This window comes from Artemia sp. Qi Xiang Cuo, chromosome 8, assembly GCF_049724085.1.
Source record: "Artemia sp. Qi Xiang Cuo chromosome 8, ASM4972408v1, whole genome shotgun sequence".
NCBI classification, from domain to species: domain Eukaryota; kingdom Metazoa; phylum Arthropoda; class Branchiopoda; order Anostraca; family Artemiidae; genus Artemia; species Artemia sp. Qi Xiang Cuo.
In genome coordinates, this window is record NC_142801.1 from 38868523 (window position 1) to 38886270 (window position 17748).

At 34.8% G+C, this 17748-nt stretch overlaps 1 protein-coding gene across 1 annotated transcript in view; it reads right to left on the reverse strand.

The window, feature by feature from the left end:
• The window catches only part of LOC148949385 (prohormone-1-like), a 38300-nt gene extending 23313 nt beyond the window's left edge, over positions 1–14987 (reverse strand). Inside the window, exons 1-2 of the mRNA XM_089093407.1 lie at positions 14848–14987; positions 5215–5405 (exon numbers count right to left, since the gene is read on the reverse strand). Coding sequence (XP_088949533.1) covers positions 5215–5391 — 177 coding nt within the window. The 5' untranslated portion in view covers positions 5392–5405; positions 14848–14987. The remainder of the gene's footprint in view (positions 1–5214; positions 5406–14847) is intronic.
• Between the last annotated feature and the right edge of the window lie 2761 nt (positions 14988–17748).

A 17748-nucleotide genomic window follows, 5' to 3' on the forward strand; every position in this document is an offset into this window, starting at 1 on the left:
CTACTACTACTACTACTACTACTACTACTACTACTACTACTACTAGTACAACACTATTACTGCTGCTACTGCTCCTACTACTACCACTACCACTATGATACTAGTACTATTAAGGCTATGCGTATGAAGGTGAAATTTTGAAAGAATTTTGAGCGAGAATTTAAAACAAATCAAAAAACACTATGTGCATGTAGATTGTCCAAAGATCGTATCTCAAGAATAGATTTTGGTGTTAAGTTGGAACTTTCAGAAAATAAGTTGGAACTTTATAAAGGTGTATAAAGGTATTAAAGGTGTATCCTTGTGTTTAAAACTACGTATATGATCCAAAATACTCTTTCAAAGATCGGAGTAATCATTTAAGAAAAATATATTTTCATAAAACTGTTTATAAAAGAAGGCAAACATTTATATGTTTATTTTTTTTTATTGAGCCGGTATAGATGGGTCTCTGAACTCCCAGTTTAAATCAGTGGAATGGTATCGATATTTTTTCAAACATTATTAATGAAATGTTGAGAAAAGAGGAAATTCACCACTTGAGTTCACAACGGAAACGGAATGCAACTGCAATATTAGGTCAGAATTTCTAACCTTCTTAATACCAACCAGTCACAAAATGTGGTTGTATTTGAAACAGTTCGTGATAACGAACTGCAAGTAAGGAGCGATACGGCTCAATAATGGCGGTAGTACTAGTAGCAGCAGTAGTATTGACGTATTGCCTTCGCAAGTAGATGCAATAGAAGTAGTAGTTTAGTTGAAGTAGTAGTAGTAAATGTAGCAGTGATAGTAGCATTGGTAAGAGCTTGCACATATTGTCTTTTGGTCAGATGACCTTCCCCTTTTAGGATTCTCTGAAAGTTTCAGCTTAATATACCCAAATCAATTCTTAATATACGCTCTTTTGACTATGTACATGCATAAAACTTCTTTTTATTTAGTTCAATTTTCCCCTCAATATTGTAAATGGAGTAGTCTGGTAGTAGTTGTAGCAGTGGTGGTATTTGAAGCAGTAGTGGTGACATATTAATATTGCCTTTTTGATCATCTCCCTTATACTTTTCTCAAAGTTCCAAATTAATATACCCAGTCATTCCTGAGTGGCACCCTTTTGACAATCCGTATAAACGTAATATGTTTTGATTTAGTACAACACTCCCCTCAACATTCTATAAAAGGCCCATAGCACATAGCGTCTTTTGATTTAGTTCAAATTTACCTTCAATATTGTAAATGGATTAGCGTGGTAGTAGTTGTAGTAGTGGTAGCAGTAGTAATAATAGTAGTTTTAGCAGTAGGGGTAGCATGCAAATATTCCATTTTTGATCATCTCCGTTATCATATCCTGAAAATTCCAAATTAGTATACTCAGTCGTTCATTATTTACGCCGTTTTGACATTCCGTATACTCTACATCACCATTCTTTGAAAAGCTCACCTGAACTTCTTTCGTATTTTTGGAAAACAAAGTTCAAATATGCATACCTCAGTAACATATACTATATGTAAACAATGAACGAATTGCCTGACTTACAGCCCTTGACCTGAGCACTTTCGGGAGCTCGATATCCCCAGTGACACAATTATTAGACTTCTCAACAATGCGGAACAAAACAGATCTTTCAGAATTTTGAATGGATGTGTTGTGGGGAAGGCTCTGGCTGCCCGACTCTTAAAAAGGTCACTAGATCTTCGGACGAGCCCCTTCCGATACGAAGTTTATACGAGCATCCGTTCCATAAAAACCTTATGTGCCCGGGGCAGGACTTACAACCATTGTCCCTGGGCTCTGAAGGGCCGGGTTCACCCTGCAGGCATTGTTATATACTTTTTGAACTATGGCTACCCCCAAATTTCGATGGGATGTGTTTGGGAAAAAGAGGGTGCCAGGGAGGGGGCTAGTTGCCCTCAGTCACTTTTGACTCTTAAAATGGAACTAGAACCTTAAATTTCCAATCAAAAGATCCTTTTAAATCTCATACAGCCACCCCTTCCATAAAAAGCTTATAGTCCCCCTGGGCAAAACTTAAAGCCCTCGCCCCCAGACTCCGGAGGGTTGTGTCAACCCCAAAGGCCTGGTTATGTGACATTTAGACTGTTTTTGAGCAAATGGCTATCTTTGTTTTAATAAAGGCTATGTCAAAAATTTATATCGAATACATTTTGTGAAAATAGACCGTAAGTGGGCTGGGGGGGCTAGTTGCCCTCTGATCACTTTGACTCTTAAAAAGGGCACTAGAACTTCTGACTTCCAATTACATGAGCCCGATCTGACCCGTAGTTTATATGACCATCCGTTGCTATGCGTCCTTGGGAATGACTTACAACCCTTGCCTTTGGGCTATGGAGGTTGTGTCCACCCTAGACATTGTTATATGCTCTTGGGACTATCGTGAACAAAACCGCTATCTCACAATTTCGATCGGACACCTTTGGGGAAAAGAGGCTGCCAGTGAGGGGGGGGGGGGCTAGTTGCCTTCCATCACTTTTGACACTTAAAAGGGAACTAGAATTTGAAATTTCAATCAAATGAGCCTCCTCTAAAGTTCACACAACCACCCCTTTCATAAAATCTTATGTACCTGACCCCAGGGCATAACTTGCAACCCTGGCCCCCAGACTATGGGGAGTTTGTTTCAGCCTCAAATGCCTTGTTATGTGACCTTTCGACTGTTTTCGAACAAATGGCTATTTCAAAATTTCTTACGGATATATTGAGAAAATAAGACGTGATGGGGACGAGGGGGGGGACTAGTTGCCCTCCGATCACTTTGACTCTTAAAAAGGGCACTAGAACTTCTGATATCCAATTCAATGAACCTTCTCCGGGATTTGTAAGACCACCCTTTCCATAAGAAGCTTATATGCCTCCGGGGCATAACTTACAACTCTTGCCTTGAGGACTGGGGAGGGGGTGTTGTCATCCTCAAAGACATCATTACTGGCCGTATAACTACGCTGAACAAAATGGGTATCTCAAAATTTTGATTTGATGTGCTTTGGGAAAGTGATGAGCGTAATATTCAGTCGTATCAATCAATATGAATCATTATTAGTGCTATTAAATCAGCTTTAAGACTATGAATTTCCAATTGCATGAGCCACTTTCAAAGTTTCTATGACCATTCCTTCTATTTGAAGTGCCCTGGTCCAAAAAACAACAAAAACAAAAAATAATAATAATACATTGTGCCCTCATCACTCTTTACTCAGGCAGCACAATTGTTCTGCCTATAATACTAGACGAATGCAGTAAATAGATTAGCGCTATGTACAAGAATAACATTGCTGCGGTCAAGGTAGGAAGTGAGGCTAGCAGCTGGTTGAGCATTAAATCAGGAGTGAAGTAGGATTGTGGTCTATCCCTATCTATTTGGATCATTTTGATGGGCTTCGTCTTAAGGAGCACAGTAAAGGCAATGGGAGAACACTGAATCAAATGGGGAAGTAATATTTTCCTGGACTTAGATTATGCTGATGATTTAAGCATCCTAAATGAAAGTGTGAGCAAAGCGTATGAACTTTTAGAGCTTTTGCGAATTCGGAGTGCTAAAATAGGTTTGGAAATTAATGTTAAGAAGACTAAGTCATGAAGCCTGATAAGTGAAGTGAAGATGAAAAGGTGACGCTTGGTAATGAAAAGATCAATCAAAGGACAGCTTCACTTACCTAGGTGGCATTATTAGTAAAAAGGTTTGGTGCAGGGAAAATTTTAAGAATATCCAAGACTCAGGGTGCTTTTCAGAGTTAAAAAAAAAGTTTGGTAGAATAGGTAGATAAGTATGCAAATACTGCGAACACAGTGATGAGTGATCAAGCATGGTTCTGAAACATGGCTGCTCCAAAAAGAACCGAGGAAGATTTGCTAGATGTTTTCCAAAGAAATTGCTAACGGATTGTTTTGGGTAACCGACAGATTGACCGTATTTTTAGCAGTAGGCTTTGTTTTAACAACGGTGAGTTTTAAATCCTGCTTTCTAGGGCTATAAAGAGAGAAAGGTTTAGGTGGCTAGGGTACTTTTTGCGGATGAAGGATGACAGATTGCCAAAAAGTGGCCTTTTCGGCCAATCATCTAGGGGTAAACAAGAAGCCCGTGGTCCTCAGTTGGTGTGGGAGGACGTGGTAAGGAAAGATTTAAAGGAAATGGGAACTTACTGGGGATATGTAAAGATGGAGGCTTTGAATATATTAGGAAGGCGGGGGAGCGTTCATAGATATTTTGGCCTCAGGTAGCTTGGTGCTGAGGTGAGCTGTTAGTAGTAGTAATATTGACGTCAAACTCCTCAGCAGTTTTAAGATGGGGGATGAACCAAAACAAGGTTTCAGACCAAGAAAAATCGAATGACTATCTTAGAAACTATCCGGCATTTCTACCCTCTTCACGCATAAATTGATATCTCTTGGCACAACATAGCAGAAAACACCACTCTCCTGTGGTACGATCTCTTTTGTTAGTTCAAAATATCACTAGATATTGCACCTTTTAGATCAGCCCTCCTAACATTTTAAAACCACTGGTTCAACGTGATCACCTTGGAATGAAAAAATGAAAAAAGGGACACATCAGTGTTTCCAATGGAAAAAAAGATTTTTTCTTTGTTCAAGGTGAGAGACTGAAATTATTAAGTTCAGAATTTCGACCATGGTGAGTCTATTGGTTTAAATCCATCTTGATTTGATGTCACTTTGAGGTTTTTCAGGCTCTCTTTTGAAAATCCCATAATTTTTTTCGCTTTCACCTTTTGCTGTTAAGAATAACCACAGTAACAGTTACAATTTTTGAATAGTTTTCAAATGGCAATTCCTATTCACTAGATGGTTTTCTATTTCTAAACACGTTTCGAAACCTTTGTTTACTATAGGCCGTGGTTGGACGACCTATGCTCTATGCATCTCGAAGTCTGTTATTAAAGCACAGCCGCTCAAAAATTGGACACTTTGATCCGGAGGTCAGAAGAAAGATTGGTGATTAATGAAAAATAAATTAAGTAGAACCGCTTGGAGGCTTCCAAATGCTGACAGAAAGCCTACTGACGCAACGCAGTTTGCGTTGCTACGAATAGCAAAAAGACAATAGAAACAAAAACTTTCAGTCCATTTATTACAATTATTAGACGTAACTGCATTTGAGCTGCATGAAAAACTCTTGACAGAAAAATCGTTGTGTCTTGTTGTGTGCCTTATTTATCTGGAAAGAACATTCATTTTACCTCTATGCCTTCTCTCGTTTCTTCAGGGTCTAGCAGGGTTATATAATTCTCTCGATCCGCGTCTTCTATATTTTCATCTATAAACTGGTTCCGAATTACTTTTCCTGAACGGCACACCTTCAAATTTGATGAGAAAAGAATAAAAAGCGTTGAATAAACAACAACTGCTCTGAACATGACACTGCTTGGACCTGAAAAAATAGAGATCGTATGAATTAAGGTTATGATTGATGTAGCCTAGTTTCAATAATAGAAACTCTGATCAGGATCCCTCTTTTTTACATTTTCAAACTTGTCTTATATATGTATATATATATATATATATATATATATATATATATATATATATATATATATATATATATATATATATATATATATATATATATATATATATATATATATATATATATATATATAAGTAAGTAAGTGATTAAGTTTTATTCACCAATATAAACAAATTTGAAATACAATACTCGTATTACCCCTCGAAAGGCTCCATGGCCAAGGATAAAAGGGGGATACAACAACAACAACAATAATATCAACAGGAGCAACAACTGAAAAAAAGAAGAAAACAAAAACAAAAAAACAATAGATTTACCTAAGAAAAATTATTTTTGGCTTATATAAAGATAATATGACTTATAATCTACGCCAATTTAAGAAGTACTAGTCTATAAATGCACGATCTAAAAGTTTCGAAAATTTATAAATTCTACATAAATAATTTTGCTATCTAATATCAAATCGAATATCAATATCAAATCGAAGTAACACATTTTATGAAAGTTAGATACCTGTTTTTTGCTTCAATGAATCAATGAATACCAAATAAATAACAAAATCAATTGTAGATTACACATAAAAATAACAAATACTTCAACATATTCTCCCCCGTAGGGCTCTATGGCCAGGAAAAAACAGGGGAGAAACAAAACTAAACAAATTAAACAAATACGTTAATGAAACATTTTTAAACAATAAATTCACATCACCAAACCAAATAGTACCCCCCCCCACCAAAAAAAAATCCAAGCTAGGCAAGGGAGTAATATATGAATCAACCCACACAAATAAATTAAAGAACCAATCCAGAGACATCAACTCATCGGAGAATTGGGCAAAAAATTAATTATTTGCAAGGAAATCTCTAACATACTTTTAGAAGATACCAGCTTTCGGAGGGTTAAAGTCAGACCGTATTGACGGAGTATAAGGTATTTGTAAATTATTGTAAGTGCGGAAAAATGAATAGATTCATCGGAAATAAAAAAAAAATATATTATTAAATAGGACAGCAGGAAGCTGGCCATGTAACCTCAAAGAACTAAAAGAAGTTTTGAAAGTGGCTTTAGTGATGAGGGAAAAGTTGACATCCAGATAATAGAACAGAATGAAACATAAGGCTGTAGTAGGCTGTAGAATAGGAGTTGTAAGGAGGCCTTAATTTTGTGTAATTTGGTAACTCAATTTTAGTAAAGCTTGGAATTCCCTTTTGATTCAATAGATCAGGAATAAAGCGACAATTTCAAATTAGCTTGAATTTGAAAATAACTTCACTATGCGTAACTAGTCATAAATCTTGTTGTGACAATTCTTTGTTCATGAATAAAACGACTTTTGAACCCGTGATAGATATTTTAAGATCTAATTTCAACCAGTTTTGGGTATAAAACAAAGAGAACGCAAGGCCTTGAAATACTGAAAAAAAAACTTCGTAGTGCAATTTCTAACTCTTTGATTTTGTTTTCATTTGAACTCATGATGGTTCTATCCTTATAAACTCTTAATGTGGGAAACCTTTAGAACCTTTAAATTGTTTTAAACTACTAAAATGAGTTAGTTTATAAATTACGTAAGAGTTAGCTAAATATCTCGATTTAAATTAACCCTCATTCACTGATCACACACTCACACACTGATAAGGGATATATAGGACGATAACTAGCAGGGTCATTCCGTGATCCAACTTTAAAAGTATAATAACACGAGCACGCTTTAAAGCCCTTGGGAAGACACCCTTTTCAAAAGACATATTGACAAGTCTCGTAAGAGCAGAAAAGATGACAGGAAGAATGAATTTGACGACCCTAGTAGAAATACGGTCTGGACCAGAAGATGAAGAACCCTTCAAACCATTAACAATTTTAGCTATTTCAACTTCATAGATAGTCTCCAAAGCCATTGATTTAAGACAAGGTGGTCCAAGATAAGACCTAAAATCATTTAGAGAAGAAGAAGGACTAACAGAAGAGGCTGTAGTTTTCCCGATATTAGCAAAGTAAGAAGTAAATGTGTCTTGCACTTTCAGCTCACCCTCTACGATTTTACCATCCATCAAAACACTTGAAGGGACAAAAGGGGGCCGAAAAGATGGCCCGTATCAGAACTGTTTACTTTCCATGTTTTCTTAATGTCATTACTGCACGCAGAGAATTTACTATAATAAAATGACGATTTAGCCATCCGGTAAAGCGAATTGTAAACTCTTCTATAAGCTTTAAAAAGTTGAAGACGATAATCACGCGAAGATGGCTTAAAGGACCTGTAAGCCTCCCAAAGATTTTTTTTTTCCAGCTCCTAAGGAGTCCTGGAGTCATCCAAGGGTTCAAAGGGGTTGTTCTCTTCGATTCAACTGGGATGCATAACAAGTATCCAATATAATTTCTTTCAAAGGGTCATAAAAAGAATTAAAAAGTGAATCTACATCAGATTCATTTTCAAAAGTACCCCATGAATGATCTGCCAACCACGATCTAAGAAGAGTCAACTCCTGATCATTAATTTTTAAGGATGAAAAACCAGCTCCTTGGTGCCTCCTAGGTATGGAGTCAGAAAAATCATACACAGAAAAAACAGGTAAATAGTCTGAGATATCACTCATCAAAAAAGAATTTTGCACCAAAGTCAACGATGAAAAAACATTATCAAGCCAAGAAGCAGTAATATCAGTTATGCGGGTTGGAATTCATGCTCAAGGTAATATGCCACAAGCAAGTATAGTGAAGAGAAAATCTAAGGAAGAAGATCACCTCCGGTCACACAAATTAATATTGAAGTCACCCATAATGACAACTTCACCTGAATGTTGCTGGATTGTTTCCAAAACCTCATCAAGAATCTGAAGGAAAGAGGGAACACACCCATTAGGAGACTGGTATATATTACCAACAATCAGGGGTTTAGTTTGGGTTTTAATATCAATAAACATGGATTTGAAAATCCCTTCTTCATTTCTTAGCAGATATGTCTTACAGAGTACTGAAGATAATCCGAAACATAAACAGCAAAGCCATCCTTAGCCGTCCTACTACGGTTCAAATACTCCATGTTATATCCATGGATATGCAATAGAGATTCAGTTTTCGAATTGAGGAAGGTCTCACAAAGACCAATAAAATCGGGGTGGCCACTACGGACAATTTGTTTTAGCTCATCAAATGAAGAGCAAATACCATAAACATTTAGCTGAAGCACAAAAAAACTACAGCTTCGTTTGGAAACTTCATCTAAATTCGAAATGTACTTACTAACAGTTCAAGAATGGGGATTTGATACATATTTATTATACTGACCAATCCAAGTATTTATTAAACTAAGAACATCAATTGGATTATTTTGAAGCTGAAGTAGTCGCTCATCCAAGGAGAGGATGTCACTGGAGCTGAAATCAAACAAATTCAAATTACCATCAAACTAGGATTCATCATTAACCACCCACCCCCACCCCCCACAGCTTGGAATAGCCCCAAAAAACAAAAATGAAAAGCCGAAACAACTGAATCTGAGATAAGGAATAGTGGAGAGGAAAAAAAAGGAATACAAAGATAAGGATAAGTGATAAAAAGTAATCTACAAAAAAAAATAAAAAATATATTTAAAAATATAAAAGATCATCATTTGACCAGATACGTCTGATCGGAGCACTCTCAGTCTCGCATACGAAATTACGGCCTTGATGCCATATGGTTTTATGACATGGCACGCTCATTTTGCCTGGGTAATGAAATTTAACCGCCGAAACCTATATAGGCAATTAGTTTTCATCTGAGGAGCCCTGATATGTGGAGATTACTTAGGGAATATTAAATTTTGTAGACTTATGGTGCTATGGCTTGGTTTTGGGACAATGACTTATACTTTTTAATGCTGATTTTGCTTTATGTTGGACTTGATTTTCGGATTATCCGGTTGGATATACTGTTTTGTCCTGGATTGGATGGATGAGTAAGGTCTAGACCTTGTTCAAGTGCTCATTTATCTCAGTTACTAAATTAGGATATAATAGGCCACTAAAAACGATCTAAAAAGATCACAACTTTAAGGAAGAATTTGTGTTTTCCCCATAATGATTGTATCTAACCTAAGGTGACGCCAAAACATCAAGAAGAGGCTCATATTGTCTTCTGTTACAAGATACGTGAAAATGAGAATCAATATAGATAAGCCTGTCGCGCTGCAATGACAGGACCTGGCCTCGAAATTGGCTATATAGTCTATTTTCTTCTTAAAACTGGCAAATCGACATTTTTGGACACAAAAATAATCTAAATAGGTAAGAACCTTAAGAAAGAATTTGCTTTTTTTTCAGGGCTGCTGTATCAAACCTGTAGTGACGTCATGACACCAAGAACAGGCTCAAATTGTCTGCGGTTAGAAGACAAGTGACAATGGGAATCCATATATAGAAGCCAGTCGCGTGCTGAGTGCCGGGGTCCGGTGGCGGAGCCGCTGGGCTCCCAGTTCTTATATATATATATATATATATATATATATATATATATATATATATATATATATATATATATATATATATATATATATATATATATATATATATATATATATATATATATATATATATATATATATATATATATATATATATATATATATATATATATATATATATATATATATATATATATAAATATATAAATCAATCAATTAATTTATTCAATCAATAAACTTAACAAAATACACTTCAATATGAACTCCCCCGTAAGGCTCTATGGCCAGGAAAAAAAACAGGGGAGAAACATAAAATGAAACAAATACATAAAAAACAAAAAAAAAATTTCAACATCATACATTCACACCTTTAAGAGACTTAACACAAGAGAAAACAAAAAAAGAAAAAAAATAAACAAAAAAATCAACAACAAAAAAATCATAAAATACAATGATCCACATAAGAAAAAGAAGAGAGAAAAAAAAAATCAAAAAATCAAAAACTAAACAGGGGACTACCAAGTAATCAATTTATTCCGCGTGGACTACCCTATGATCAATCAATCAATCAATTTAATCAACCAATAAATTAATACAAAAACACTTCAATATAGAAGCCCCTATAAGTTTCTATGGCCAGTAAAAAAAATAGGTTAAAAAAATAAATGGCATAAACACTAAAAAAAAAAAGAAAAAAAAGTATTTTCAACATAATTCATTTCAACCTTTCAAAGACTCAACACACACACACACACACACAAAACAAAACAAAGAAGAGAAAAAAAAATAATTAAAAGACCCAAACAAAAAATGATTTTTATGAGACCCTCCCCCACCCCCAAACATAAAAAAAGATGTAGGACAATCCAATAAATTCAACCAAATTCCAAAAATATATTTGAAACCAAGCCACAAAAAATATTAGACAAACTCTGTACCCCTCACAACAAACGTTTCCAACCCAGGCTAGGGTCACCCGCCCCCCCCCAAAAAAAAGAAAAAAAATAATAAAATTAAAAAAGAAAAAAAAATTTAAACATGTAAAATCAAGACGTTAAAAAATTGTTTTTAATTCTTTTGAAACTACCTAACGAGTGACATTCTTGAGCTGACTCAGGTAGGCTATTCCAAACGATATGACAAGCAGTTAATGGATTAAAGTCAGACCTCACCGATGGAGTAAATAAAATATTAATATTTCTTAAATTGCGAAGATGATGCAAAGACCTATCAGTGACGAAAGAAGCAGTAGTTTGGAGGGCTGTGGGAATATCACCATGAATTTGATGAAAAGTGAAAGACGCCCACGAAAGAATGTAGAGAGACTGCAATTCAAGTAATGGGCTAGTTGGGTTGGATGTAGAACAATTTGTTTCCTGCATAAGCCTTCTATAACTGCCTTATTGCCTTATCATATAACTTAGAAAGTGGTTTCAAAATAAGAGAAAAAGTTGACATCCATATTGTAGGGCAATAAGAGACGTAGGACTGAACTAAGCAATCGAACATAATTTTCAAAACTGATCCAGGAAAAATGTGTTTTAGCTTCCTCAAAATTCCAAGACTCCTTGAGATCTTCATATTAATTAGTCCAATATGATACTTAAATGAAAAGTTTTCATCGAGAAGAATACCGAAAAATCGGACATATCGTTCTTTAGGTCTACTGAGAGAGCCCCTTGAAAGCTGGATATTAGTTAACTCAGGGAACGCCATAAAAATACGGGAAAAAATTAAAAAATTTGACTTAGCAACTTTTAGGGCAAGGCAATTTGCATCAAACCAAAGAACAACTCTCTCAAAAAGGTCAACTAATTCGGGAAGCATCTCAGACTCAGCTCCTACTACAGCACCAATGGTACTGTTATCAGCAAAAGCAACAAGAGTGTCCACATCCTGCGAAAACGATGGATTTTTTTTAGCATTGAAAGATTCAGGATGACATAGGCGACAGCAAACTATAGGTTTTTGATTTTTAACCACAACTATAAGGTCATTAACATAAATCAAAAACAGAAACGGTCCAAGAACAGAGCCTTGAGGAACACCAAACTCAACTTCACACAAAAACGGGAAAGGGAGTCTACGGAGATAGTTCTATCTGACAAATAGGAATCAAACCAAGCACGAGCCTGTCCTCTTACACCATTGTGTGATAGCTTATACAGCAGAATCTCATGAGTTAAAGAGTCAAAAGGAATCAAACCAGAGTCAAGCGCGGTGTGGAGAAAATTTAAAAGAGTTACACACGCATGCTCCGTAGAATGTTTAGCTCGGAAGCCAAACTGAAAATCATGAGAAAATCATTTAGCCTCTAGAAAAGCAAGTAGACGGGAAAGCATGGTCTTTTCAAAAATTTTGCTAAAAACAGACAGCAAAGATATAGGACGATAACTGGCTGGATCCCATCTTGGTCCACCTTTATATAAAACAATTACTCTAGCTCGCTTAAGAGAACTGGGGAAAATCCCATTTTCAAAAGAAAGATTTATAAGCTTTGTCAATGGAGAAATTATTGAAGGAAGAATGAATTTAACTACCATAGTTGGAATACAGTCAGGGCCAGACGACGAAGAACCCTTGGTCCGACGAGGCGGACCAAGATAAGATTTGTAATCTGGTTGGGACTGGGAAGAGCTGACTGAAGAAGCAGTGGTTTTCCCAATATTGGCAAGATATGATGTAAATACTTCTTGAACAGATGGAATACCCTCAACAACCACATCATTAACTACAAGAATTGGAGGGATAGAAGGAGCCGAAGAAGAACGTTTGAGGACGGAATTAATCTCTTGCCAAGTTTTTCGAATATCTTTCCCACAATCCCGGAATTTATTGAAATAATAAAGGAATTTAGCCTTCCGGTATAAAGAATTGAAAAAATTCCTGTAGAGTTTGAATTGCTGAAGACCTGCAGCATTCAAAAATGGCTTTGCTGAATTAAAGCTTTCCAAAGATTATTTTCTCTTCTCCAACTCTTTAGAAGACTAGGGTTCATCCATGGGTTAAGAGGAATAGATCTTTTTGACCTTGAAGTAGAGGGGGTCTGAACCCATATGTCAAAAATAGACTCCTTCACTGACTCATAAAAGGAACCAAAGTTTGAACAAAAACCATAATTCTCACCAAAAATGTTCCATGTCTTCTCAGCTAAATGGGATCTAAGGCGGATCAATTCTTTCAAACCAAACCTAAAAGAGGGTGAAGCAGATGCTGGAGTGTCCCTATTCAATAGATATATATATATATATATATATATATATATATATATATATATATATATATATATATATATATATATATGTGTGTGTATTTGTGTGTGGGTGTGTATGTTAATAATTTATGCATTTGTATACACATAATTTTTTTTTTTTTAGGAGTCTGAGAGAATAACATGCCTGTGAAAAATTAACAGTAAAAATACAGACGACTTATACGACATATTTTTACATATTTTTACATTCTATATCGTATAAATTTTAATTTATTTCTATTAATGTGACTCTTGACGACTTAGGCCTATATTTCCTTCCTTGTGATTTTACAGGAATTTGTCAGTGATTTTTTTAAAGTGGCAGTAAATATGCAAATAACCCATTTAAAGCAGTAAATTTATTTCTTTTTTTACATTTGTCCTGCCCAAGAAATCAACAAGAAGCTTCTAGGGGAGGGGTATTTTAGAATTTGTATGATATATATGATTTTAAAACTAGAAAATATGCTTAACTTGGCTGTTTGAGGTTAGAAAAACAATTAACATATTTATTTAACAGAAAAATAATCATTGTAGCTTAGAATCAAGAGACTTTGAAAGTGGAATCTTAGAGTTCTTTTTTTTTAATCAGGGAATGATTAAGAGTGTTTTTCTAGTCTCTTGAAAAAGTCTCTTTAATGAATATTTTTCTAGTTCTCCTCTCTTGTGCCTACAACCATGTCCAGGATTGTTAAAATCATTAATAAATAAAAAAGAAATTACGAGTTTTAATATTTCTTAGGAAGCCAGGCTTAACGATTTTAAACAAATCCGTCGAGATATCTGTATTTCTTAAAGCTTCAGAGACTTTATAAATGCCAAATCATAAAAGATAGTTAAAGCTTTAGTTTAATAGCTCTATTTAGTTCAATGCTATTTATTCAAAAAAAAAAAATAATAAAAAAAATTTTGGTGTATGTTTATTGTCTTTTCTTGAAACATTGGTGTGTCAAATCTGAACTTTAGCATAAAAATAAGGGTTAAAGGGGGGGGGGGTATCCCTCCTTATATGTAGGGTGACCCTGAATATGGTATAAAACCCGAAGAGGCATTAAATAAAACCCGAGTTATTGTTCAAACGCAAATCCAGAAAGACATTATTGCTGGAGAAATACAGAAATTAAGGTATAAAGGGGTATTCCCCCCCCCCCCCAACACACTTCTATTAAACCTAAAGCTTCTTTGCCCCTTCAACGCTTGAAGAAAAAATTATCTAATATAAGGCCAATAGTATAAAAACTTCACAATTCCTCAAGAATGAAAGAGTAAATTGCTGCACAATTGCTTTCAACGAAAATTACTTCAGTTATGCCGTTTTGAGAGGCAATTGGTAAATAATTTACCATACAATTACCAAATGGCTTTATTAGAGGGACTCGAAAGCGTTTTCAGTAGAGTACTAGTAAAACTTTAGCGCAAAGACCGAAGGGCTGAGGGACGAGAATATACCCTCATGTTTGTTTGCTTTAAATTTTGAATATGCACGAATGCCATCAGTCGATAAACAAAAATATATGAATTTATTTTTAAAACTGGACCGTTAAAAGAATGAACTAACTCATTTCGATCAATTTTACTAATCATAATCTTGTAGCTAGGAATGGGTTGCACTTGTTTACAATTTAATTCACAGCTAATTTACATACCTCAAGAACTTTTCTATCCCTTATATCGCCTGTTGCCTCTAAAGTGAGAAATGTAGTTCAATTCCCTTCAATGGCAGTATTTAATAGTAAATTTGAAGAATGCGCGCTATTAGAAAAGCTTTCCCACTCCTGTTGCTTATCCTGAAAAAATTGAACATTCATACGTCACCAGAAAGTAACAAAAAATGGTAGACTGACGCCAGAGCAATTGTTCTCCTCTGTTTTTCTTTTTTTTCTAGGTAGTCCGGCTGAAGCTAAGAAAAAGGCGGGTTTCTAGGAAAAACGCAACGCTGAAGTTCTTTTCTTTTGCTTTTTTTCTTTTATTTTGGAATTTTATAATCGTCTCTGCTACACATGCTATATAATTTGTCCTTGACTAATATCACCAGAACTATTTTTATCTTTAGTGCTCAATAAAGGGTCATTAAGGTCTGACACATAATATTTTTGAACTTTAAGGGTGTTAGAACGACATTCAGTCGATGGTAAAGAAATAAAAATCAATGTTTTTTTCCCTGCAACGCTTTTGGTCGTGTGTCAGACCTTAGATTTCTGCAATACTAAGCATTGCCGAAGCAATCTGAAGTTAGTTTATTTTTTAAGTTTACAACTCTTTACCTGCTAATTTCTTTTAGTAATTTGTTTTTGCATTTGCTCTTCGCTTTTCACCGAGAAATTTAGTTTTATCAATCTATTCCTGAAAGTACTAACACTTGGCAGAAATTTGTGTCTTTTAATGTTTTTTTTTTTTTACTTACCTCCTTACTTTTCAAAACTATGCAAAACTATCCTATATTACCGTGTGGTATATTAAATTAATATCAATAAAAAATCTACAAAATCGAGTGTCATTTGTGTGATGAGTGTAAAAGGCTAAAAAAGAGTTAAAACCCCATCCATAATTTAAAAAAGTTTTTAGAAGAAGCTAGATTTTTTTTCGAAAACATTGAACAAAAATTAATCAATGAATAACATTAAAAAACTAATAGATATATATTTCTTTTTTATTTAGCCTTACGTAAAACAAAACATCAGGGGACAGTTGACTGGGAGCAGGGGTGGATCCAGGATTTTTTTAGGGGGGGGCAAATAGGTTGATCCGATAAACTTGCATTAGGAGCAAGTTTAATTAACACAAAATTACGTTAATTAAGTAAACTACACTACTTTAGACTACATTAGGGGAGCACATGCCCCCTAGTCCCCCTGGATCTGCCACCGGCTGGGAGCTAAAAAAAAATGTAAGGTGCTGGCATAGCTACTTTCTATTTACTTTTTTCTGACCATGTCCAAAATTTAAATTTATTCTTGGTATTTTTCTACATTAATTAAAAAAAACTTTTTCCACAAAAAGAAAAGTAAAGAACTCCATTAAACCAAAAGTGAGTAAAAAATAGAATCAAATAATCTACCAAGGGCAAGGGCGGATCCAGGATTTTTTTTTCGGGGGGGGGGGGGTTACTAACTTTTGACTCAGTTTTGACTAATTTTACTGATTTTTACCTAGGTTTTACTAATTGTCGATTTATTTTCGACTCGGTCAAAAATTTCGGGGGGGGGGGGTTCAAACCGGGTAACCCCCCCTGGATACGGCCTTGACCAAGGGTAAAAGTACCAGAAATCAGCATCAATAAAAAAATAAAACCCAAAACAAACAGAAATTACAATAAATAACCGAGTTTCCTTAAAAGCACCTTATATAATAAAGAATTTCAATGTTTACTTCTCGGCAATGTAAATTGTAAAACAACTATTTTTATATATCTATTAGAGTGCAAAATCTGTTGTTTACAATATGTGGGGGAAAGTATTAACAACATGTACATGAGGTTTTCGAGACATAAAAGTACTACTAACGGGGAAAAAACTAATAATTATATAGTCCAACACTGTAATAATGGTACTATCTAACTAATCTAAATAATCTAACTGTTGCAATTTTAAAAAATCTGGATTTAAATAATTAAAGTAAAGAAGAAGAAAAAATAATGAATTGAGTAAACGTGAAGATTATTGGATCCATCCTCTCGGTACAGCTTATCCTTTTGGGCTGAATGATCGAGTTGCCAAATATGGAGACATATCTAATGTCATTGCTAATTGTATAAACGGATTAACGGATCATCCCTCTTTTAATCACCCCATTAAACGTAAAAATCGATCAAGGGGGTATATGACAAAGAGAGAAATAATTATATAGATTAAAATATTTATTTGATGGATTTGTGCCAGCGATTTGAGTCTAATGGTACGGCTAGTATAATAAAATGTTTAACTAAGTTATCAAGAAATAACTTAATAAAATTATTTTGGATCGTAAGCAGTAATACACCATGTAATTCAAAAACTAAACAAATTTATGATACGGTGTTTATTTTAGCTAAAACCAATATGTTTCAAATTATAAAAAGTCTGATAAGACTGTTAATAAGGAGAAGAGACTATATTTGTCTATAAGTTTTAGAAGTAAACAAATAGAATATATATTTATTTACCTGGTATTTTAAACCAGCGGGGTGTGAAACAAGCCCTTCCTAGTAATTTGAATTATAAGAATAATCAGAATATAACATATAAGTTCTCGAAAACGTTAGGGCAAATGATTTTCCATTATAATTTAATACTTGAGAAATTGGACAAGGATAGTAATTGGAAACCTGTTTGTAAGTAGGGACCTATCATGAGTTACTGGGCGCACATAATTCGGTTATCAAAAGATTGTATCTCCATTAATGGGGTCAATGACACCTCTTTCAAGGTCGATTTATTTGTTGTTTCCAAGTGTAATGACTCCGGAGTGAAGTTTGCATATGCGCATTAACGGGGGAGAGATGTATTGATCTAGGACAAGAGGGGGAAGTGGATTTCCGAGAACTTGAATTGCATAAATGAAGGGGAGAG